The 24,082-nt window shown below is 51.9% G+C and overlaps 1 protein-coding gene across 1 annotated transcript; it reads left to right on the forward strand.

Annotated features, from left to right (window-relative positions):
- Positions 1–441: 441 nt before the first annotated feature.
- Positions 442–23,085, forward strand: LOC127199914 (sarcoplasmic/endoplasmic reticulum calcium ATPase 3). Its single transcript, XM_051157900.1, has 18 exons — positions 442–602; positions 940–1,078; positions 1,326–1,406; positions 1,498–1,583; positions 3,380–3,844; positions 5,376–5,464; positions 5,621–5,723; positions 6,532–6,663; positions 7,056–7,181; positions 8,899–9,117; positions 9,215–9,550; positions 10,731–10,951; positions 11,904–12,106; positions 13,139–13,224; positions 18,331–18,464; positions 18,849–18,966; positions 19,318–19,435; positions 22,809–23,085. The coding sequence occupies exons 1-18, from the start codon at positions 561–563 to the stop codon at positions 22,826–22,828; spliced, it is 2,718 nt and encodes a 905-aa protein (XP_051013857.1). The 5' UTR covers positions 442–560; the 3' UTR covers positions 22,829–23,085.
- Positions 23,086–24,082: the final 997 nt, after the last annotated feature.

Here is a 24,082-nt window from a genome sequence, read left to right on the forward strand (position 1 = left end):
TCTACCCTTCCAAGAAAATAGATAGAAACACCAAGGACTTTGGAGGGAGGCAACAGGTCCCCAGTTGGGCCAAGAGGTGGACCAGGGACTTGACCTGAGTCCCATTAAAACTTAGATTCTGCCATGGGAATGGTGTTCGTCTTCCTGGAGGACGCTGAACATGACCACTCACCAGAATCTCGAAGGCTTGTTGACAGTTTCTGCTCAGGACGTCTGGGCTGGCCCGAGTACTTTGGTTCTAACAAGTTTCCGGGAGTGTCTGGGGCAGCTGAGGACAGGGAGGGGTCTCCAGCTGCCTCTGCCCCATTGGAGGTTGGTTTGGGTGGGATGAGGGCTGTGGCCACCCCATCTATAAGGTGAGCATCCTCCCTCCACCAAGGCCCTCTCTCTAAGCCCAGGATTCTCCAGGGGAGCAGATGGAATTTGGAGTATAAAAGCCAAGGGGCTTATCTCAGGGGCTCCCAGCACAGTCAGGCTGACCAGCTCTGTCTCTGCAGGTTCTGGCCTGGTTCGAGGAGGGTGAGGAGACCACGACCGCCTTTGTGGAACCCCTAGTCATCATGCTAATCCTCGTGGCCAATGCGATTGTGGGAGTGTGGCAGGTGGGAAGTTCTGGGAGCGGGCAGGGCCTTGGGATCTCACATCTGGGAGGTGTGCTTTCTACTTCCAGGTTCTTTTGTTTGTTTGTTTGTCTGTTTGTTTTGGTTTTTCAAGACAGGGTTTCTCTGTGTAGCCTTGGCTGTCCTGGACTCACTTTGTAGACCAGGCTGGCCTGGAACTCACAGCGATCCGCCTGCCTCTGCCTCCCGAGTGCTGGGATTAAAGGCGTGCACCACCACCCCGGGCTTCAGGTCTATCTTAAGCCCCAAAAGTTTTACCCTCAAGGGGAGGCCTCCCGGGACAGCAAAGGGAGACCACCTGCCCACTCCTGTTTTGCAGGAACGCAATGCCGAGAGTGCTATTGAGGCCTTGAAGGAGTATGAGCCCGAGATGGGTAAGGTGATCCGCTCTGACCGCAAGGGCGTGCAGAGGATCCGAGCCCGGGACATCGTCCCTGGGGACATTGTGGAAGTGGCAGGTGGGTATATCTGTCCAGGTCCTTCTCTTTTTACTACTTGACAGCAGAGAGCCTTGTTTCTCTCTGTGCCTCCATCATGCACCTGTTGGGCAGATCCAGAGATTCCGGCCTGAGTGGCTGGGATCCGCCTGAAGGGTCATAGCTCAGGACGCCGCCTCTGGCCTCAGTCTTGCCTCTGGGAGCCTTTCTGGCTTTGCTGGGACTGGAGCCCCAGAGTACCTTCAGCCGTGCTATTCTCCCTGTGCAGTGGGAGACAAGGTGCCTGCTGACCTCCGCCTCATTGAGATCAAGTCCACCACACTTCGAGTGGACCAGTCCATCCTGACAGGTGAGGCCCAGGGGCTATGGGTGAAACGGGAACAGGGCCAGGTGATGGCTCGTGTCCAGGTGGGGCTTCTCATATCCCGTCCTATAACCAGGGGAATCTGTGTCCGTGACCAAGCATACAGACGCCATTCCAGACCCCCGAGCCGTGAACCAGGACAAGAAGAACATGCTGTTCTCTGTAAGTTTTGGGGATGCTTGGGCCTCGGCCTGGACGGTAATAGTAGGTCCTATAGGAGCCCTGGTGGGATGGCTCAGCTGGTAAAGGTGCTGTCCACCCACTGAGCCTGAGTTTGATCCCCAGGGTGTGAAGGTTGAAAGATAACTGATTTCCACAGGTTGTCCTCCAGCCTCCACACTCATGGGGTGGCATATGCATGCTTACCCACCCCATACACACCAAAAAAAAAAAAAAAAAATGCTTGCCTACCCCATACACACCAAAAAATGAAGTAATACTTTTTTTTTTCAAGACAGGGTCTCTCTGTGTAGCCCTGGCTGTCCTGGACTCGCTTTGTAGACCCGGCTGGCCTCAAACTCACAGAGATCCACCTGCCTCTGCCTCCCAAGTGCTAGAATTATAGGCGTGCGCCACCACGCCCAGCTTTGTTTGTCACCTTTTAAATTTTATTTTTATTTAGTGTTTTTGAGACAAGGTCTCGCTGTGTAGTTCCTTCTAGCCTGGAACTACCTTTGAAGATCAGGCTGGCCTCTAACTCAGACATCCACCTGTCGCTGCCTCCTGAGTGTTGGGATTAGAGGTGTGCCTGGCATGTAAATTTTTTTTTTTTTTACATTTTCAAAATCCTATAGGAATGATCCTCTTGGTTATCAATAATACATGCAAATTTATAGTAGCCTTAACAGCTTGTGTTTACTGAGGCCTACTTGCTTGGCATTGGTCTAAGCCATTTAAACTTGATAGTTTTATTTAATCCACACATCAAGCCATTGAAATAAGGTTGTCTGTGTCTTGTTATCTATATTTCCCAGCGAGGAAATAAGAGGTTAAGTCCATTGCCCAAGTTCACACTGAACAAGCAACAGAGTTGGGATCTGAGCTCAGACATCTGGTCTTAGGGATTTCCCTTTCCTGCAAGGATACTGTGCTTAGAACTAGAGAGGGTCTGGGCTTGCCTTTAGCCACTCAGTGGATAACAGAGTGATGGGGCGAGCTGCGCGTCGTGTAGTAGACTATGCCCTAGCACACCCAGGCATAGGGGTCTGAGAGCCTCCTGGGAAGTGGACAGGAGTGGAGAGCACCATGGGTCCTCAGAGCTCCTGCAGGGAGCCCTGCTTTGAATGGGGAGGGAGGTGTGGCACACATGGAGCAGGTGTGGCTTGCTCTGGGTCTTTGCTTTAGTTGTGGGCAGCTAGCAGGGTAAAGCTGCATTGATCTGGGTGAAGGAAAGGCAGGGTTGCCTGCCACCAGCCCCTGTGCTCTTACCATCTCCCATCCACATCCCATCCGTCCGAAGGGGCACCAGGCAGTTGGCCTCTAAGGAGACTGCATCTTGGACCTCCGTGGGGCCATTTTGAAGGGTAGGACACTGGGATACAAGACTGCCTGATCTCGACACTGGGAGTTGTCCACCACTACACACACCCTGACCAGAGCCTTGGGGACTGGGAGTGCCACGTCTCAGGTTCTGTGGATTCTTCAGTAAACATTTACAAAGCATTGTCAGCCACGCTCCTTCCTGTGTGGCCACAGTGGCTGTTTATGAGTCTTATTTTGATGGGTCTTATGGGTTGGGCTTGAGACGTGTAGCTGATGTAATCCTCAAAGTCTTCTTTGTGCTAGGCACTGTGCTAGGCACAGGCCGTGTGACGACCCTCTAAATCCTTGACTTCATTAAACGGCAATCCAATAAGTGGAAGCACTGGCCACACAAAGGAGCCTGCTCTGGCTTGACGTCGGGGATTCCGGGCCCTGGCCAGAGACTGAGCAGCACTTCCTTCTTCTTCTCTGGTCAGGGCACCAATATTGCATCAGGCAAAGCGCTGGGCGTGGCTGTGGCTACAGGCCTGCACACAGAGCTGGGCAAGATTCGGAGCCAGATGGCGGCTGTGGAGCCTGAGCGGACACCACTGCAGCGCAAGTTGGATGAATTTGGGAGGCAGCTGTCTCATGCTATCTCTGTGATCTGTGTGGCTGTGTGGGTCATCAACATCGGCCACTTTGCTGACCCAGCCCACGGTGGATCCTGGCTCCGTGGTGCAGTCTACTACTTCAAGATTGCCGTGGCCCTGGCCGTGGCTGCTATCCCCGAGGGCCTGCCAGCAGTCATCACTACATGTCTGGCCCTGGGCACAAGGCGTATGGCACGTAAGAATGCCATTGTGCGGAGCCTGCCCTCTGTGGAGACCCTGGGCTGCACCTCAGTCATCTGCTCTGACAAGACAGGGACACTCACCACCAATCAGATGTCTGTCTGCAGGGTGAGTGGCAGCTGGGTTGGGAACCACTGGTGTTAGGTGAGGTTGGGCAGCTGGGTGGCTCCCTGATCTTCTTTTGGTAACCTGTGTGCTGTCTCCCAGCTGGGGTCGTCCATGTGGAAAACGCAGCACACCAGTCCTTGTCTACTGCATCCTTGGGGCCTAGTGTCACTGCAGTGTCCTGGGCAGGTTGTTTCCAGTCTGTGGACCTTAGTCTCCTCATCTGAAACCTACATATGAGCTGTGCCAGGGATCCCAGAGAGAGTCGAGTGCAGTCCTCATGTCATTGGACCCAGGTTCTATCCTGCTCTGTCTTGCCTATTCACCTGATGCCTGTCACCAGATAGGCTGGTTCCAGTGACCTTGGAAGGGCTAGGGCAGCAATTATTTATTCCTGGGCACTTGATCCCACATCCTGGGGCCACTGTCCATGTGTTCTAGGGATTCTGGCTGGAATTCCAAGGGACAGAGGCCCATTCTGGCTCAGAAGAGAGAAAGCTGGGGAGATGGTGACAGCGGTGGGTTTCACACCTTCCCAGGCACCCACCACACCCCTTCTGCCTCTGCTCTCAGAGTTTGTCTGCCTAGTAAGCCCTAGGAACAGGCCCAGGACTCTTGAGACCTTACAACCCCATGAAGGTCCACCAGGGCCTGATGTAAGGGAGAGGCATGGGCAAGCTCTGTTGTCCTGCGTCCTCTGAGTTGTTGGCGTCCCTAGTGGGATCTTATCTGTTCAGTGTTCCTCAGCTGAAATAAAGATTGGAGAAGCATGGTGTCGGGAAGTGGCAGTGGCTGAGCATGCTGGATAATGGACCACGCTTGTTGGAAGACTGCCCCAGAACAGAGAGGGCAAGAAGGAAGAGTTAGGACAGAGTACATTTGGGGTGCTAGGCTGGCTACTGGCTTGAGAATGAACTGCCAGGAAGTCTCTCTCAGCTGACTGATGGACCAGGAAATGGGGCTGCCCTGATAGGGGAGAGTGCAGCAGATAGGGGCTGAATGTCCTGGCAGGCCCTGAGAGCAGAGGCTCCTTCTTTGGGGTCACCTCTGGACCAGAGGAAACTGTACCTGAGAACAAGATACGGCTTTCTTCCTTGGAAGTAAAGAACTGATCCCTTGAAAGGAAGGTGCAGCTAGGCTCTCAGCCCACTTTCTCCCTACGTTACCCTTGGAGAAGTGAGGCGTAGATGCTTAAAAAGGGTTCGCACAGAGAGATGCACAAGGGCCCAGGGATCTTGCTCAGCTTGGGTCTTTCTCATGCTGCCAGCTGCCTCAAGCACTGAAAAACAGGCCACAATACCCTCAGGTGTCCTGAGCAAATGGCCAGTGAGAGCCAAATGCCGCTGGGCTGAACAGAATCTCAGGTGCCGAGCCTAGACCTTGGGCTCACTTCTTCACTCTCGTGGAGAAGGAAAGTCCTTTGGTGGTTCTTGTGGAAGTGCCTCAGATATCCTCCTGGGTCAGACTTTATTTAAGATGATGGCCAACAGAAAGGGAGCCACCCAGTAGCCTGAGCCCACCTTTGTGCTCGCAGATGTTCGTGGTAGCTGAAGCAGAGGCAGGCACCTGTCGTTTGCACGAATTCACCATCTCGGGTACCACGTATACCCCAGAGGGCGAAGTGTGAGTGTGGGAGTGAGGCCAGGGTGGGACCAAGTGGGCGGAGCTACCAGAGGGGTCCTTGGAAGTTGTTTCTTGGGGGCGGGGCCAATTCAGGACACCTCCCAGGGCACACACACCCTCCCACCAGGCCCTGTGTTGACTGGTCCCTCTCTGCAGGCGACAAGGGGAGCAGCCTGTGCGCTGTGGGCAGTTTGATGGACTTGTGGAGCTAGCGACCATCTGCGCCCTCTGCAATGATTCTGCACTGGACTACAGTGAGGTGGGCTTCCACTCCTTTTCACAACCCCCCTGGGTCCTGGTTCTCTCGGACAGACCTTTTTCCTTTGCTCAGAGTCTCGTTGCTTCCGGCTGATGGTCCTTGCTGCTTCAGAGGACAACACCACAGAAGCATGGTCAACCCTGCACACCCTCACTTCCAACCCTCCTCCTCATTCTGTTAAGGTTGTTTCTGTGACCTTGCCCCCGTCCCCCATGGCTCTTCAGCTAGGAGTGAGAGGCTGCCATGTAAGAGGCTGGAAGACTAGGGATGCTTTGGGAAGACACTGAGTGGGGGACAGGACAAGAGCAGACATTTAAAGCAGAAGGCGAGGCAGAGAAAGGACTCATTCTGCAAAAGCTAGAGGTGGCATGCATTGAATATCACTTGTGTGGCTGGAGCTGGGGAGTGGAGGGTATGGGAGGGTACTCCTGCCTTTCAGACGAGGCCAGCTCCCATGCCAAGCCAAGGACAAGCAGAGAGCCACAGGAGGGTTTTGTATAGCAGACTAGTGTGGCCACATTGCCTCTCCCAAAGATGCTCTGTGTAGACATTAGCACTGACAGATTAAAAACCCAGGAGCGAGGGAGCCCGGTGTGGTGATGGAGCAGGACTGAGGCTCAGCAAGAAGAATCCGGAATCGCCACGCCGAGGTGCTCACATAATCTTAGTACTCGGGGAGGCTGAGGCAGGCAGGCAGGCGGGTCCATGTGAACTCGAGGCCGTCCTGAGCACATAGCAAGACCTAGCTCAAAATAAATAATTAAAGGCTTCAGGGGGCCCTCACTCCCTGTGCACTCTGACCCTCCAGGCCAAGGGCATGTATGAGAAGGTGGGAGAGGCCACAGAGACAGCCCTGACTTGCCTAGTAGAGAAGATGAATGTATTTGACACGGACCTGAAATCACTGTCCCCGGTGGAGCGTGCTGGCGCCTGCAACTCGGTGGGTATAGCCAGGGGTTCTGGGGTATCTAGAGACAAAAGATGAAATCATAGGCCTGGGCAGGGAGGCGGGAGGGGAGGGATGGGGGCGGTGCTTCAAGGAAGAAGGAGGACCCTTGGGCACCTTGCCAGTGAATCTGTGGAGCAGAGAAAGGAAAAGGCTGAATGTGGGCACAGGCTTCCAGTCGGGAAATGCACACATTTTGGGAGAGGAAGGAAGGACCCCCTTTAAAGCTAATAGAGGGGCCCATCCTTAGCTTCATCTTTGAATGCCAGAGTCAGGGAGTATGGATAAAAGTCACAGGGAACAGGAGTCTTCTCTTGAGTGGCTAGTGGGGGCGTGCAAGAGTTCCAGCTGTGTCCTTCATGCCCTGACCTGCCTGGACCCCGCAGGTCATTAAGCAACTCATGCGGAAGGAGTTCACTCTTGAGTTCTCGAGGGACCGGAAGTCCATGTCTGTGTACTGCACACCTACCCGTCCTGACCCCAAGGCCCAGGGCAGCAAGATGTTTGTGAAGGTAGGGTCCTGCCTGCATGACCTAGGGTGACTCCTGGGATCTCAGGAGCGTTGGGGGGCAGCGGGGGAAATCTGGTCTCTAGTCCCTGAAGTCCCAGAGCGAGGGTAGCTCAGGTGGTAGCATGTTTGCCTAGAGTGCAAGAGGTCAGAAGTTTGTTTTTCAGCACGGGAGAAACCAGTTGTAGTGGTGTATACTTACAACCTCAGCGCCTGAGGAAATGGAGATGGGATGGGTGAGTTTGAGCTCATGAGCCTGGGCTACATGAGTCCCTGTCTCGGAAAGAAAAGAAAGACCGATAAACAAAAATCCAAACAAATAAAGCCCCACAAACTGCAGCTGTTGGGAGGCCCAGGGAGCTTTGAGGCTCATTGTTAAAGGGATGGCTCTAGAGTGGGGGTGGGCAACATGCCATGGGGAACTGAGGACGGCATCCAATGGCTGAGGGACCATAGTCCTAGCTCTAGCCTGAGGGCTACTCCCTGACCACAGGACCCTGGAGTCATGGGTGCTCCTCCGGCATCCCATGAGAGTGAGAAAGCTGTGCTAGAAGCTCTCAGAAGCCCTTTTGCCTCTGGTGGGTGCTGATGTAATTGATACTCCTGCTTTTGGAAGCTGAGACCTGGGAAGGGAACTAAAAGGTCCCAGCCCAGCCCTCCAGGGCCCCCTTTACACATAGTAGAGGGGTCCCGTCCTTAGCTTCATCCAAAAGTGGAGGTCTCAGTGCCTGTGAAATAACAGGGCTTCCATCCTGAGACCCCTGCCCATGTAGAGAAGGTGGCCCCTGGGTATTTAGGCTAAGGGAGAGGAAGAGCCAGAAACCAGCTGAGTGCCAAGGGGAGACCCTGATGAAACTAGAGTCAGTCACCTCTCCACCAACAGCCACCTGGCCAGGGCCACACCTGTTACACAGAATGCCTCTCTTTCTAGTGCCCAGTGGGGTCAGCATTGCCTCCCTGCTGCTATCGGGAGTTCTAGTGGTATGAGGCAGGCGGGGAGGCACGCAGGTTCCCGTGGGAGATGCTGATCCCACCCAAACCTCCAAACGGTTGCAACAAGCCTTCTCAGTTGTGCTCTGGTAGAGGCAGGGTCCACCCGCTGGGTGGCTATGACCTCACCTGCCACACCCCCTTAGGTTTTCTCATAGTGAGGTCCACCAGGTTCCCCCTTTGAGCTTACAAAGACTGGCTCTTCCTCCCCTGACCCACCCATCCCTCCCTCTCTCCACCTTTTTTTTTTTTTTTTTTTTTTTCAAAATAGGATTTTTCTGTGCAGCTTTAGCTGTCCTGGACTTGATTTGTAGACCAGGCTGGCCTTGAACTCACAAAACTCCAACCAGCTTCTGCCTCCCTGAGTACTGGGATTACAGGCCTGCTCCACCGTGCCTAGCAAAACAGTTTTTTGGGGTTTTTTGTTTGTTTGTTTGGTTGGTTGGTTGGTTGGTTTTGGTTTCGGTTTTTGGTTTGTCAAACAGGGTTTCTCTGTAAAACAGAGCCCTGGCTGTCCCAGACTCGCTTTATAGGTCATACTGGCCTCGAACTCCAAGACATCCCCTTGCCTCTGCCTCCTGACTACTGGAATTGAAGGCCTATGGTTCTTCCCTGCTGTAAGCTCTCTTGGTTGGCCATTTCCCACAGCGGCTTGCAGTTTCCTCTACTGATCAGCAAGGAGGGCCAGGGTCTTGGCTGGTAAGATGGACTGTTCTCCCTCCCCTCTACAGGGAGCTCCTGAGAGCGTAATTGAGCGCTGTAGCTCAGTCCGAGTGGGGAGCCGAACAGCACCCCTGAACGCCACCTCCAGAGAGCACATCCTGGCCAAGATCCGGGACTGGGGCTCAGGCTCTGACACCCTGCGCTGCTTAGCGCTGGCCACCAGGGACAGGCCCCCGAGGAAGGAGGACATGAGACTAGATGACTGCAGCCAGTTTGTACAGTACGAGGTGGGTGCTGGGAGCCAGGCTCTTCCTGTGGTGGCCGGGCACACAAGAAGCCAAGAACGGACTCAGGCTGTGCTTCTGTGCCCCCTCCCCACCACAGAAAGACCTGACCTTCGTGGGCTGCGTGGGCATGTTAGACCCGCCGAGACCAGAGGTGGCTGCTTGTATCAAGCGCTGCTCCCAGGCGGGCATCCGGGTGGTCATGATCACAGGAGACAACAAAGGCACAGCTGTGGCCATCTGCCGCCGGCTTGGCATCTTTGGGGACACAGAGGATGTGCTGGGCAAGGCCTACACAGGCCGCGAATTTGATGACCTCAGCCCGGAGCAGCAGCGCCTCGCTTGCCGCACGGCCCGCTGCTTTGCCCGTGTGGAGCCCGCACATAAGTCTCGCATCGTGGAGAACCTGCAGTCCTTTAATGAGATCACGGCCATGGTGAGGCTATAGGGGCAGAGCCTGGGAGCTGCTTAATTTGATTACAGCTGTAACCTAGTCTTGCTGTCAACTTTGACCTCTACACTGACCTTGATCTACAACTGTTTTTGTTAATCACATACTTTACCACTGAGGTGAACTCCGGCCCCTTGAGCCTCTTATCCTGATGTGTGTTTGAATCTTGGCCTGGTCTAGAACTGATGGCAGATACTGATATTGGTCCCTGCCGTCAACTATTCAATAATTTATGCTGACTTCAGTTTTTGGAAGTTTTGGGGTTTTTTTTTGTTTTTTGAGGCAGGGTTTCTCTGTGTAGCCTTGGCTGTCCTAGACTCACTTTGTAGACCAGGCTGGCCTTGACCTCAGAGCGATCCACCTGCCTCTGCCTCCCGAGTGCTGGGATTAAAGGCGTGCACCACCACGTGCCACCACGTCTGCCTCCTGACTTCAGTTTTGACCAGGTCTCCAGTCTTGACTTGCAAACTTGACTGTGATATCATGTATCACTCTGACATCCAGTTTGTGGTTTTTTTTTTAACTGTCAGCCTGAGTCCTGTCTAGAATATGTCTGGCCCTTGGCTTGAGCCACAACCGTAACCTCATCCCCGAACTGAGTTCAGCTTTCCCCGTAATCTCAGTTTCATAGTCTTCTCCATATCCAATCTGAATCACATGCCTGCCCTCAGTTTGGTCCGTCTCATCCCCACCCCTGCCTCACCGTCCTCTGTACCTTGGCTTCGTCTTGTCCAGCTTCACCCTATCCCACATCCCTTGCCTTCTCTAATCTCGTCTTCAACCCAATTTATAAGATCATGCTCACTTTTCCTTTCCTTTCTTTCTGTGTGTCTGCACATGTATAGAGGAGCAGGGGGCTGTTGAAGGAGATAGATCCCAGAACCCTCATGCTATCGCTGAGCCTCATCTTCTTCCTCTTTTCCACTTCCATTTCAAGACAGGTCTCAATAAATGACCAAGGCTGGTCTTGAACTCGTGATCCTTCTGCCTCTGTCTCATGAGTGACTGGGACTGCAGGCTTGCCCTCTGAGCTCATTCTTGCCTCCATCCTTTCTTCGGTCCATCTGTCTGAGTCCTTGGGCACACTCCCCACCGCTAGGATTGCTTGAGATAAGAGGAAGTAGGCAAGTCTCTCAGGTTGTGTACTACCTGGCCCGGCCCACAGACTGGCGATGGGGTAAACGACGCACCAGCCCTGAAGAAGGCAGAGATCGGCATTGCCATGGGCTCAGGCACTGCTGTGGCCAAGTCGGCGGCGGAGATGGTACTGTCCGATGACAACTTTGCCTCTATTGTGGCCGCAGTGGAGGAGGGGCGGGCCATCTACAGCAACATGAAGCAATTTATCCGCTACCTCATCTCCTCCAATGTCGGCGAGGTCGTCTGGTAAGGCTCCATGCCCCCTCCTTCCACGCCCCTGTACCAACCAACTCTGTGTCCCTGAGAAGGCCACCCCGGGCTGCAGTACACTCCAGCATCCTCTGCCATCCCTCCAGCCATGGTCTTCCCCCCTCATCACTTCTCGCCTTGAGACCTATGAGCCTGGAGAAGCAGCTTCGCCACAGGGCAACAGGGTATCTACGTGTGTGCGTGTATTGATCTGTGTGTGCGTGTACAGTGTGCTCAGGTGAGAGGTCTATGCTTAGGAACGTATGTGAACTCTTACGCGGCAGCATCGTTGAATATAAACATACTTGTTGGGCTGGAGAGATGGCTCAGTGGTTAAGAGTGCCGCCTGCTCTTCCAGAGGTCCTGAGTTCAATTCCCAGCAACCACATGGTGGCTCACAACCATCTATAATGTGATCTGATGCCCTCTTCTGGCCTGCAGGTATACATATATGCAGACAGAGCACTGTATACTTAATAAATAAATATATCTTTAAAAAAAAAAAAACATACTTGTTGACCATAAATATACATTGAGTATATAAACAGCGTATAACAGAGCGTGTTTATATTCACGTTACCGTTTGTACGAAGAGATGCCTGTTGGATGCCGTGAGCTCGTGTGTACTTGATGTGTGTGGATTCTCCACCTTGGCGCTTTTGGGCTGGCACATGGGCTGGCACATGGGCCGGCTTGTGTTTGTGTGATTGTATGACAGGTGTCAGGTGTTTGTACATGTCTGATATTTGGGCGTGTAGTATGTGTGCACACACAGCCAGCTGTCCTATGTTAGGCCTAAGGGGCAAATGTACCCAGTATACTCACATCCCTCACCCTTGGGCAGCAGAGGAAGCTGCAGAGCGCCCAACGCCAGCTGGGTGAGAACTGGCGTTCAGCCCTCTGATGGTGGCTGCCCTGCCCAGGGCTAAGCCAATGCCTCTGGTTTTAGCATCTTCCTCACGGCAATTCTGGGCCTACCCGAAGCCCTGATCCCTGTGCAGCTGCTTTGGGTGAACCTGGTGACAGATGGCCTACCTGCCACAGCACTTGGCTTCAACCCACCAGATCTGGACATCATGGAGAAGCTGCCCCGAAACCCACGTGAGGCGCTCATCAGCGGCTGGCTTTTTTTCCGATATTTGGCTATTGGAGGTGAGCATCCTTCAGGAGCGTTCCTATGCTTGCAGACTGCAGATAGTGTGACTCAGGCCATGTCTGCAGACCGACTGTGTGAGCTCATGTGACTGAAAAGACTAGGCACAGGGTATGGCTGGATCCAGGCTGTGGTCTGGTGTATCACTTTCTGCCTTGTTCCCTTCAGATAGGGTCTCTCACTAACATGAAACTTCTCTTTTGTGGGTGGGGGGATGGGGAGGACAGGCTGACTGGCTAGTAACCTCCAATGATCCTCCTGTCTGTGTCCCTACAAACCCATAGTCCTGGGGCCTCAGGTACACATGGCCACATCCAGTGTTTTACATGGGTAATGGAGACCCAAACTCATATTTTCTTTTTTCTTTCTTTCTTTCTTTCTTTTTTTTTTTTTAAGATTTATTTAGCCTGGCATAGTGGTGCACACCTTTAATCCTAGCCCTTGGGAGGCAGAGGCATGTGGATCGCTGTGAGTTCGAGGCCAGCCTGGTCTACAAAGCAAGTCCAGGACAGCCAAGGCTACACAGAGAAACCCTGTCTCAAAAAACCAAAACAAACAAACAAAAAAGATTTATTTATTTATTATACACAGGTTTTGCCTGCATGTAGGCCAGAAGAGGGCACCAGATCTCTTTATAGATGGTTGTGAGCCACCATGTGGTTGCTGGGAATTGAACTCAGGACCTTTGGAAGAGCAGCTTAGTGCTCCTAACCTGTGAGCCATCTCTCCAGCCCCAAATTCATATTTCCAATCATGTACATTGAGTCATCTCTCCAGCCCAGGGAAATTTTGGGTTTATTTTTATAAAAGCCTCAGGCCTGTTTTTATTAGTGCAAATAGAATCAGTCACTGTGCCTAAGAGTGTGGCTGATCAGGTTGCCATTCAGGGCCCTCCATTGGCACAGGGTAGATGTTAGCAGAACATGGCTTAGGGATGAAGAGGAGAATTCAAGGGATGGTTGGGAAGAGGGCATGGATGGCAAGGAACCTCAAGTGCCTACTACAGTGTCTCCCCCTTCCCCTGCCCACAGTGTATGTAGGCCTGGCTACAGTGGCTGCCGCCACCTGGTGGTTCCTGTATGACATCGAGGGACCTCAAGTCACCTTTTATCAACTGGTGAGTAAGTAGAGGCCAGACAGGTGGGCCTACAGATTACATGGTTGAGGGAGTTCCAGCGAGAGACTCAGCCTCCATGGCTGTCCTTAATACCATCCTCCAAGGAGGTAACTTCGTTGGCCCTAGAAGCCCCCAGATCAATGAGGAGACCTAGAGCCATAACTACGCAGAAGTATCTTACCTTTACCACAGAGCCCATGACACACTCAGGGCCCAGAGGTGTGAAGTCTGACATGGTGGGACTTCAGGCTGAGGGTCAAACCAAGGAGATCAAAGGGAGAGAGTGGCACCATCCACACAGTGTTTCTCAGATGGGACCCACTGACCTCTAGAGTCACGTGACCGGCAGGTACCTACGATAGCACAGTGTGGAACAGCTTTAGTTCAGCTCAGCTCTGGGAACAAGCCAGACCCCTTTTAGCAGCTGTCTGTCCTTCTGTCCCTTTGCTTGAGGCAGACGCCACAGAACGGTGTAGAGGGATAGCTGAGGTGGGTGGGTTCCTCCTGTGGAGCATGATTGGAGAGGAGTTAGCCCATGAGACCATCCCTTCTACCTCACAGAGCACCGCCCAACCTCCTTCAGAGGCTAATATCTCTCTCTCTCTCTCTCTCTCTCTCTCTCTCTCTCTGGCTGTTGTCCTCAGGCCGGGGTCAGGTCACCCTTGATCACCTCAGCACCTCTGGCTCCCATGGTAGCTTTGTACTTGGTCTCCACCCATCTCTGAGTATGCATCCATCTTTTAGACTAGAGACTCTCAACCTTCCTAATGCTGTGACCCTTTAATGCAGTTCCTCATGTTATGGTGACCCCCCCAATCATAACATTATTTTTGCTGCTACTTCATAACTGTAATTTTGTAACTGTTCTGAATCTTAATCTAACTATCTGATATGCAGATGGTCTTAGGTGACCCCTGTAAAAGGGTCATTTGACACTTTGCAGGGTGAGAACTGATGCTTCTCCAGGAACACTCCTTCCTCTGTTCTGAGATTCAACCTCATCAGTGCTGTTTACCTCCTTTGGCTCCGAGCCTCCATAAGGCTCACACCAAGGCTGTCTCCTTCTCACAGCAATCTCTCTCCTCCATCTCACTCAGATCCAATGTCTGCCTGGTCAGTCAACCTGACATCTGAGAGTCACATTAAGCATCTCCTTAAATCTTCCATGCATCAGTCAGCCTGATGGGATGTTTTCTTCTCAGCGGTCCTTAGGTCATTCCTTTTCTTATTCAGCCACTTGTTCAGGAAATGTCCATCAAATACCCACTGTGGCCAGGGCCCAAATTACTATGGAAGTACTTGTCATCAGGGGGTCTCCATATAAAGAACTGGCTGTCTGGGGGAGGGGCTGTGGAAATGGAGAATCCTATTCAGGGTGGACCATGCTCCAGGGGGAAGTTTAGGCAGAACTTTAGGCTGTAGTCACTGGTGTCTCTTCTCTGGCTCAGTGTCCGGGTCTGTGTCTGTGTGTCCCTCGCTCTGGCTCCCTCTCCCTCTCTCTCCGGTATTTATTTGTGTGGTGCAGAGGCCAGAGGTGGACATCGGGTATCTTACTTGATCTCTCTAATGTTTCTTGAGACAGAGTCTCTCACTGAACCTGAAACTCATAGATTTATAGACTCAGCTAAGCTAGCTGGCCAATGAGCCCCAGAGATCTCTCTGCCTGTCTCTGTCATCTCTCCAGCCTCAAGTTGTCATATGTCATGAGAAGGACCCTTGGAGAAAACACTGTGATACATGACTTTAAGATTTTTGTGTGTCTGTTTGCTTGTTTAATAATTTATCACTTTTATTTTATGTGCATTAGTATGAAGGTGTCATATCCCTTGGAACTGGAGTTATGGGCAGGTGTGAGCTGCCATGTGGGTGCTGGAAATGAACCCAGGTCCTTTGGAAAAGCAGACGGTGCTCTTAACCACTGAGCAATCTCTCCAGCCCTGTGTGTGTGTGTGTGTGTGTGTGTGTGTGTGTGTGTGTGTGTGTGTGTGTGTTTTGGTTTTTCTTTCTTTTTTTTTTTAAAGATTTATTTATTATGTATATAGTGCACATTAGATCGTGTTATAGATGGTTGTGAGCCAACATGTGGTTGCTGGGAATTGAACTCAGGTCCTCTGGAAAAGCAGTCAGTGCTCTTAACCATTGAGCCATCTCTCCAGCCCCATGTGTTTTGGTTTTTCAAGACAGGGTTTCTCTGTGTAACGGCTCTGGCTGTCCTGGAACTCCCTATGTAGTCCAGGCTAGCCTTGAACTCACAGAGATCCACCTGCCTCTGCCTCTGTGTGTTTGTTTTTAATTTCACGTGTAAGAATGGTTTGCCGCTTGTATGTCTGTCCACCACATGTGTCCCTGCTGCCTTTGGAGGCCAGAAGAGGGAGTCAGAGTCCTGGAATTGTAGTTGTAGTTGTAAGCTACCATGTGGGTGCTAGGTATCAAACATAGGCCTCTGGAAGAGCAGCAAATGCCCCTAACCACCAAGATATGCCTCCAGCCTCCTGCATCATGACTTTTAAACTTTTTATTTTGAAACCCCTTCTCAGCCAATTTTTTATATGACACCAAGTATATATGCATTAAAATACACATACAAAAAATTATTAATAGTAAATCATAAGGAAGTGTATTTTAAAACAGTTCTGCCAGCTGGGACTTTAATCCCAATACCCAGAAGGCAGAGGCAGGTGGATTTCTGTGAGTTTAGGCTAGTCTGGTCTACATAGCAAGTTGCAGACCAGCCAGATATACATAGTGAGACCCTGTCTCAAAGAAAAGCAAAAATGGGCTGGAGAGACAGCTCAGCAGTTAAGAACACTGTCTGCTCTTGCAGAGGACCTGGGTTCAATTCTCAGCGCATATGTAACAGTTCACAACTATCTGTAGCACCAGTTCTGGGGGATCTAATGGCCTCCGAGAGTATCAGGCACTCATATGGTGCACAGACACTCATAAAGGTAAAACACCCATACACGTAAATTTATATTTATATATATGTGTGTATATATTATAAATATATATGTATATATAGTATATACATATATAGTATATGATTATATATATGTGTATGTATGTATATATATTTAAAGTCAAAACTAAGGCTGGAAAGATGGCCCAGTGGTTAAGAGCACTGGCTGCTCTTACAGAGAACCCTGGTTCAGTTCCATTCCATAGGCTCACCATTGCCTATAGTTACAACTCTAGCTCCAGGAGATCTGACACCTTCACACAGACAAGCATATACCAATGCATACAAAATTGAATCATTAAGAAAATCAAAACCACCCCTTCCCAGATCTAGCCAATGGTCAGAATATTCTCCACAGTTGAGTGGAGAGTGTGATATGACTTTCTCACGTACTATGGTGCCTCACATTTGACCATGTCCCCTGGAGGGGGAGACCTGGTGGCACTCAGAGGAAGGACAGCAGGTAGCCAAGAAGAGACTTGATACCCTATGAGAATATATACAGGGGGAGGTGATCCCCCTCAGGAACAGTCATAGGGGAGGGGAATAATGGGAAAATGGGGGGGGGGAGGAATGGGAGGATACAAGGGATGGGATAAACATTGAGATGTAACAAGAATAAATTAATAAAAAAAAAAGAAAATCAAAACCACACCAGGCGGTAGTGGTGGCACACACCTTTAATCCCAGCACTCGGGAGGCAAAGGCAGGTGGATCTCTGTGAGTTTGAGGCCAGCCTGATCTACAAAGCAAGTCCAGGACAGTCAAGGCTACACAGAGAAACCATGTCTCAAAAAACAAACAAAAAAGAAAGAAAGAAAGAAAAGAACAGAAAAAGAAAAAAGAAAGAAAAAGAAAATAAAAACTAATACCAAACCTCAGTTCTTTGGTATAGATATAATTTCACATTAAAGAGGAAAGTGAGGTGCATGCAAATGAGCCGGAGCCACTCCCTCTCCCTGCCTTTGTATGGTCTAGGACCCACACCCAGGGAATGCTGCTGCCTGGTGTCAGACACCCACACTGATCAGCGTAATCAAGACAGTCCCCCACAGACATACCCACAGGCCGACCTGGTCTACAAATTCCCTCACCAGGACTCCTCCCAAGTGATTCTAAATTGTGTCAAGTCAACAATTAAAAGTAACCATCACACATCCTCAATCATATGACCCCTTAAAAGATCCAGCCCCATTTCAGAAGCTGGGCTTGGGCAAGGGTGCACCTCTATGTGTAGAGAGTTGCCTAACATGCGTGACAGACTGGGTTTGGATCATGGCACTAGGTGAACTGGGTGTAAGGAGCGCATGCACGTAATTTCAGCTTTTAGGAGGGACCTAGCCAAGCCGTAGTTGCTGGTAGTGTTTCTCCTGTATGGCAGCAGAGCCTCATGCACAGGGCCGACGATGCTGTACTTGCTGCTAGGTCACATCTCTTTTGGAGGACTTACCTCTACAGCACAATGCCTATGGCTAAGCCCTAGCCTTAAAGATCTTCAGGTTCAGACTGCTAAGAATAGAATTATGTGCAGAAGACCCAAGTGGATTAAGAATGGTTGCACTCATCGCCCCTCAGACATCCATCTCTTGAGGGAGGCCAGTGAGCAGAGAAAAAAAATCCATGGAGATGGAGGCGGGACACTTCCTGTGTGCACTGACAACTTGTTAATTACAGAGGAGGTGTATGTTAAGGCTGAATCCGTTCTCTGTTATAAGCAGAAAGCAGGGAGCAGAGAGTGAGGTAGGAATAGAACCTTGCATTATGACACTGAAGAGGGCACATGTAGGTTTTGTCTACTCTAGAGGTCCATTCTATTTAAGCATAACAGTGTTAATGGAAATGCACCAATTGTTTTATGTATTTACAAGGTCTCTTTTGATCACCTCCCCAACTCCCACACTTCAGAGTCGCAGGAGTCCCAGCCCAGACCCTTCCCCAAGCCCATGGCTTCCTAGTGCCTTCCCCAGCCTAACACCAGCTGCTCCTATGATCCACAAGTTTCTCCGCCCAGCATAGTCGCCGTTGACCCATCCCTTGCCATCCTGTGCTCACTAGTCATCCCCAGGTGCATCCAGAGTTGGGGGGAAGGCTTCCCTCTCCTCTGCCCAGCACCTCAGTGACAGCTGTTCTGCCACCCATCACCTCAGAGGAACTTCCTGAAGTGCTCTGAGGAGAACCCGCTCTTTGCTGGCATCGACTGCGAGGTGTTCGAGTCCCGCTTCCCCACAACCATGGCCTTATCGGTGCTTGTGACCATTGAAATGTGCAACGCCCTCAACAGGTAGGCCTGAGTTGGAATTAAGAGTCAGTGGAGTCCAAGACCGACTGAGGTCTAAGGTCGAAAGGGACCAGGATGGGTTTCCAAGCAGGTTGAAGATGAGGTCTCTAGTCGGAGGGGTCCATAATGGGTTCTGAGAGTCGGTGGGGCCAGAATTGGGATTTAAGGAAGAAAGGTCTGGGGTCTGATGAAATGGAGATCCAGGACTGAATCTGAGGGACAGAGAAAGTGGGCCCAAGCCCCGAGACGGGCCTCTGGGATGAATGAGGCGTACAACAGAAATATCCACCCTGGCTCTACAACATAGGTAGCGAGGTGTTTGCTAAAGTGGGTGGGCCCACCATGGCCTGACATCTTGCACTGACTAAGGCCCCGTCCCTTTGGTAGTGTGTCAGAGAACCAGTCACTGCTGCGTATGCCACCCTGGCTGAACCCTTGGCTGCTGGGGGCTGTGGCCATGTCCATGGCTCTACATTTTCTCATCCTTCTGGTGCCACCCCTGCCTGTGAGTTACCCCCATGCCTCTCCCCTCCATAGTCCCTTGGGTTACAGTCACCACGCAGCCCTTGGACACGTGAGACAGTAGGAGGGAGATGTGGCTAGCCATCATCTCGCAGATAGGTTCCCACCCTCCGGGGGGCAGAAATGGTGGCGCCTGCTTGCTGAGGGCACTGCCTGGGCCTGAGTGGAAGGATGGGGTGGGCAGGGGAATAGCACCTCCTCAGGGAAACCCAGTAGGCGAAGGTGTGCAGGAAGGGCTTCCAAGGACATGGCCATGAAGAGCCCACCAGCATCCAGGTGGGCGACGTGTACACACAGCTGGCAGCCTGTAACCGGGCCTCCCTGCCCCCACCAGCTTATTTTCCAGGTGACCCCACTGAGTGGTCGGCAGTGGGGGGTGGTGCTCCAGATGTCTCTGCCCGTCATCCTGCTCGATGAGGCCCTCAAATATCTGTCTAGGAATCACATGGATGGTAAGTGGACGGCCCAGCCCCTTCTGCTTCCTCACCATTGCCTCCAGCCTGCTGCTTCCCTCTCCGCCCGACTCCCACTTCATCGGATGCAAGGTACATGGTAGGAGAGCTAATTTTGGATCCTGAAGTGGAGGACATAAAGGGTCCTAGTGTTACCTAGAGAAGCATCTCACACCACACTTGTCTTAACTGGGCCTATTGGAAACACTGCTCAGGGCCACGCTGTCTCATTCTCCTCACTTGCCATCCCCTCTCCTCCCTCCTTGGGTACCCACTGCCTACCACGCCTTACACACTCATATGTGGAGAAGATGCTGCAGTTGTCCTGGATTTGGCCTCTGATGTCCCTGTACTGGCCTGTCTTTTTTTTTTTTTTTTTAAAGATTTATTTAATTTTCTTATGTATGAGTGCTCTGTTTGCATGCACACCTGCAGGCCAGAAGAGGGCATCAGATCACATTATAGAGGGTTGTGAGCCACCATGTGGTTGCTGGGATTTGAACTCAGGACCTCTGGAAGAGCAGATAGTGCTCGTAACCTCTGAGCCATCTCTCCAGCCCTGTACCAGCCTGGTTTTTCGAAACAGGGTCTCTCTGTGTTAGCCTTGGCTATCCTGGACTTGCTTTGTAGACCAGGCTGGCCTTGAACTCATAGCGATCTGCCTGCCTCTGCCTCCCAAATGCTGGGATTAAAGGCGTGCACCACCACACCTGGCCATACTGGCCTGTCTTAATCCAGATATTCTCGGGACAATCATGCAGACCCAGAATAGGTAACCACCAACCATATCCAGGACCTAATACAACGCTGGATTGGCTTCTTTGGGTGTCACCTTAATGGGCGAGAACAAGGGGCAGATCTGTCTTCCTCCAGGAGTGATGGACAGAAGCAGGTTAGGTGCAGAAAAGAAAGCTAGACTGCTAGGAGAAACCTGGGTTGGGCCCAGCAACCAGCTAAGACCTGCTTTGGGCAGCTGGGACTTTGGGGGCCACTTCTCAATGGAATGTGAGCCCTGACCCAGGAAATAGTGGAGACTATAAATAAACCCCGTGCCTATCATTCCATAAAGGCCCCCACACCATGCTGACCAAATCTTCTGGGTACTGAAAAAATTTGTCTTTAGAAAAAGGCCTCAGTGAGTGTTGTCCTCTTCTCTGCAGAAGCTGGCCTCTCAGAGCTCTGTACAGGAGGTAGATAGCTAGACGCACAGAGGCCAAGAGTGGGGCTGAGGGCAGCTGAACCAGGCCATCCTGCCCCCTCCATATATGGTTCTTTTGGGCTCACTATTGGTGGACCCTGGGAGATGCCCGGAAGAAATGGGTATGACCCTTGACCTTCAGAACTCCAGCTCTGGCCAGACAGTGTGTGTGTGTGTGTGTGTGTGTGTGTGTGTGTGTGTGTGTGTGTGTGTGTGTGTGTGTGTCCGTGTGTGTGTGTGTCCTCCCGGAAACCCCTCCACACACACTCAGCCTTGCAAAGCCTGCCCCTGCCCCCAGAAGCCTAGTCCTTGTGTGACAGCTCTCATCCCTGCTGACCACAGCAACCAAAGAGCTCTGCCCATTTTCTTAAGAAAATTTAAAAATGAAAAATTTCTCCCTGTGGCTAAAACTTCTCACTCCCTTGGGAAAACCCTGAGTCTGGGTTACAATTCCACACTGGATTCCTGGGCCCAACAGGAAGGGGTGTTCCTGGATGGGGAGATTAGAGGCCTGCCCAGTTGGAGCTAAGGGTAAATACTAGAAGATTCTGGATTAAAATAGATTACGTGGATAGGGTAGAACCTGGCAGGGTGGAGGCCGAGGTGTCTATAATGGAACTGGTACCTGGAGTGTGAGAGCAGAAGAGCAGAGGACACTGACGGCCCAAGAGGCCAAGACAAGGCCCTGGTTATGGGAGTGAGGACCACAAAAGGTGTGTAAGCATGGACAGGGGCGTGTGTGTGTGTGTGTGTGTGTGTGTGTGTGTGTGTGTGTGTGTGTGTTACTGAAACAACTGGGAAGATACTGAAGAGATGCTAGAATCGAAGCTGAAGTGGTTGTGAGGCCTGAGAAAGAAACGAAATCCTGGCCCAGGGTGAATTGGCCCGAAGCCATACCTTTACCAACTGTCTTGACCGGAAATGGTGACCACCATGGTCCCAGAGAAGGAGTGGGAGGGAGTGACCACAGGTCTTCAGGAGGGAACTGGGCTGGGCACCTGTGGCTGCCCCTGGGGAGCGGTGTGCTTGCTGGAAGTCCACACAGCTCTGCCTTGGGCCGGCAGGCGGCCCCGCAGTCCCTTGGGCCTCCTAAAGCTGGACAGGGCGGGGGTGAGAGAGGGGACCCTTGACGTTCCCAAGCCAGCTGAGCTGCCTTTTAGGGAAGTTTCTACTGAGGCCTGACGCTGGTGGTTTCTCTGTGATTTACGAGGATGTGTCCTGGGGAGAATTGTGGATGTAGGGTCAACCCTGGGACTGGGGGGTCCTCTCTCTCTCCACCCTTGGCGCTCTTCAGGTGTGACTGAGTGGCTGTCAGGATGCCTGTAGGCTGGGATGGAGAAGCTGAGAGGGGATGGATCTGGGAGAGACAAGGCCAACACAGAATTCATCTAAGGACACCAGAACCTCGGAAAGGATGAGGGGCCAGATTAAGGGGAGCTGTGTGATACCGGCAGCAGAAGGGAGGTAGTTAGGCACAGTGGACTGGAGTGGGGTCTTGGTCCTTGTGTGGGCTGCAAAGGTAAAGGCCAGCTTAAGCGTGCTTGGTTGTACTCAGACCACATGTGGCATGGGGAGGAGGCAAGGAGGATTCCGTTTGTGGACCTAACAGTGATGGGCTTGTTCCCCAAAGGAGTGTGAGCGTTTTCTCTAGGAGTCCTGAGGGGACACGGAGAGAGCAGCTGGATTCCTGGGGCTGTGGCTCAGGAGTGCCACTGAAACTAGGGGTGGACCAGGTGCAGAAGGTTCTAGGCCCTGGAAGGTGTGGGACGGTACAAGGCTGAAAGGGGAGCTCTAAGGAAGAGCTAGAATATCTCACTCTTTGTCTTAATTTGATCTATCTATCTGTCTGTCTATCTATCTATCTATCTATCTATGTCTGTCTCTGTCTCTGTCTCTGTCTCTCTCTCTCTCTCTCTGTCTCTCTCTCTCTCTCTCTCTGTCTGTCTCTCTCTCTCTCTCTCTCTCTCTCTCTCTCTCTCTCTCTCTCTCTCTCTCTCTCTCTCTCTCTCTCTCGTAGTCTTTGGCTGTCCTGGACTCACTTTGTAGAGCAGGATGGCCGCGAACTCACATCGATCTGCCTGCCTCTGCCTCCCAAGTGCTGGGATTACAGGTGTGTGCCACCACACCAGTTTATGATTTCTCCTTTTTGTTTGTGTTTTTTTTTTTTTTCTCCAGAAAAAAACGACCTGAAGTAAACCTTGGGAACAGAGAGGAGTCCCCAGTGTGGCCCTCGGACTGATAGTGTCCAAGCATTCGTCCCCATTCCCACCCCTGCCACCACACTCAGCCACCTGTCTACTGGACCCTGCTGGACATAACAGGCCTGAAATGAGAATGGCCACCTCTAGGCCCGATTCCAAGCTCCTGTCTCCATTCCTCTCCTTCCCTGCTGCTCTGGCCCAGGAGGGGCAGCTAAGAAGCCAGAGCTGGCTGCAGGGCCACCCCACATCCCCCCACAGCTCTGCGACCTTTCCCTTGCTTGGAGGCTGACATTTGCTCACTTGGTTTGCTTGGTAACTAGTACCTCTGCCCTGATGGAGGACCCACGGGGGCCTTCTTACAGACTCTGACCTCTTACTGAGTTTGGCCTCTGGACCCTGGTCAACTGTGAGATGAAGGAGTCAGTAGGGACCATCTGGGTCCAGCTGTGAACATGAGGAGGGACACCCCTTCCACTTGGCTCTGCCTCCACCAAGTCCACTCCTGAGAGCCAGAGCCTCGGTCTGTTTATATATGTGCCGGCCCCAGGGGTTTGAGGGATCACAGACAGATAGGAGCACATGACACAGGCGCAGGCAGAGGGTCTGGATGAGGACTCCCTTCACCAGGAAGCAGCTCCTTCCACTCGGCTCACTTCCTCGGCTGAGGTCGTTTCAGGATGTCCTAGCTTTACTGTCCATGCCCCTGGTGCCTGAGACTCCAGACATCCCTGGGTCCATGGCAGCTTGTCCTGCCACCCAGCCTGGTGTGAGGCCGTGTCCCACAAGGGACTTGCTCCCCTACCTCCCCACTGAAAGAAAGTATCTCATGGGGAAGGGTGTTATTTGGGATTTTTTTTTTTTTTTTTTTTTTTTTTCTCTCTTAACTCTGCTTTTTCTCCTTTAACAAAAACTAGCTAAGTAGCACAGAAAGTGGAGAAAGCGCCTGTCCGGGTGACCTAGCTCTTCCCTATGTGTGTATAATGTGATTGATTATTTTGTATATAAATCAAGAATCACATCACTGTCCTGATCCCCAGTAACCAAAGCCCCCTCAGCCCGCCTTGCAGACAGATGAACTCCTTGTGTGGCAGCCCGCTCTCCTGCGCATCCTCCCTTTCCTCTGGCGGGTTCTGGAGGGGCCTCAGAAAGAAATAGAGTTGGAGGGAGGGCTTGGCAGGAACAGAGCCCTGTGCCCACCTGCTGATGTGCTTTCTGGTAGAGAAATAAAGGCATGTGTCTGGGAGATTG

The sequence above is a fragment of the Acomys russatus genome, chromosome 16 (assembly GCF_903995435.1).
Source record: "Acomys russatus chromosome 16, mAcoRus1.1, whole genome shotgun sequence".
Taxonomy (NCBI): Eukaryota; Metazoa; Chordata; class Mammalia; order Rodentia; family Muridae; genus Acomys; species Acomys russatus.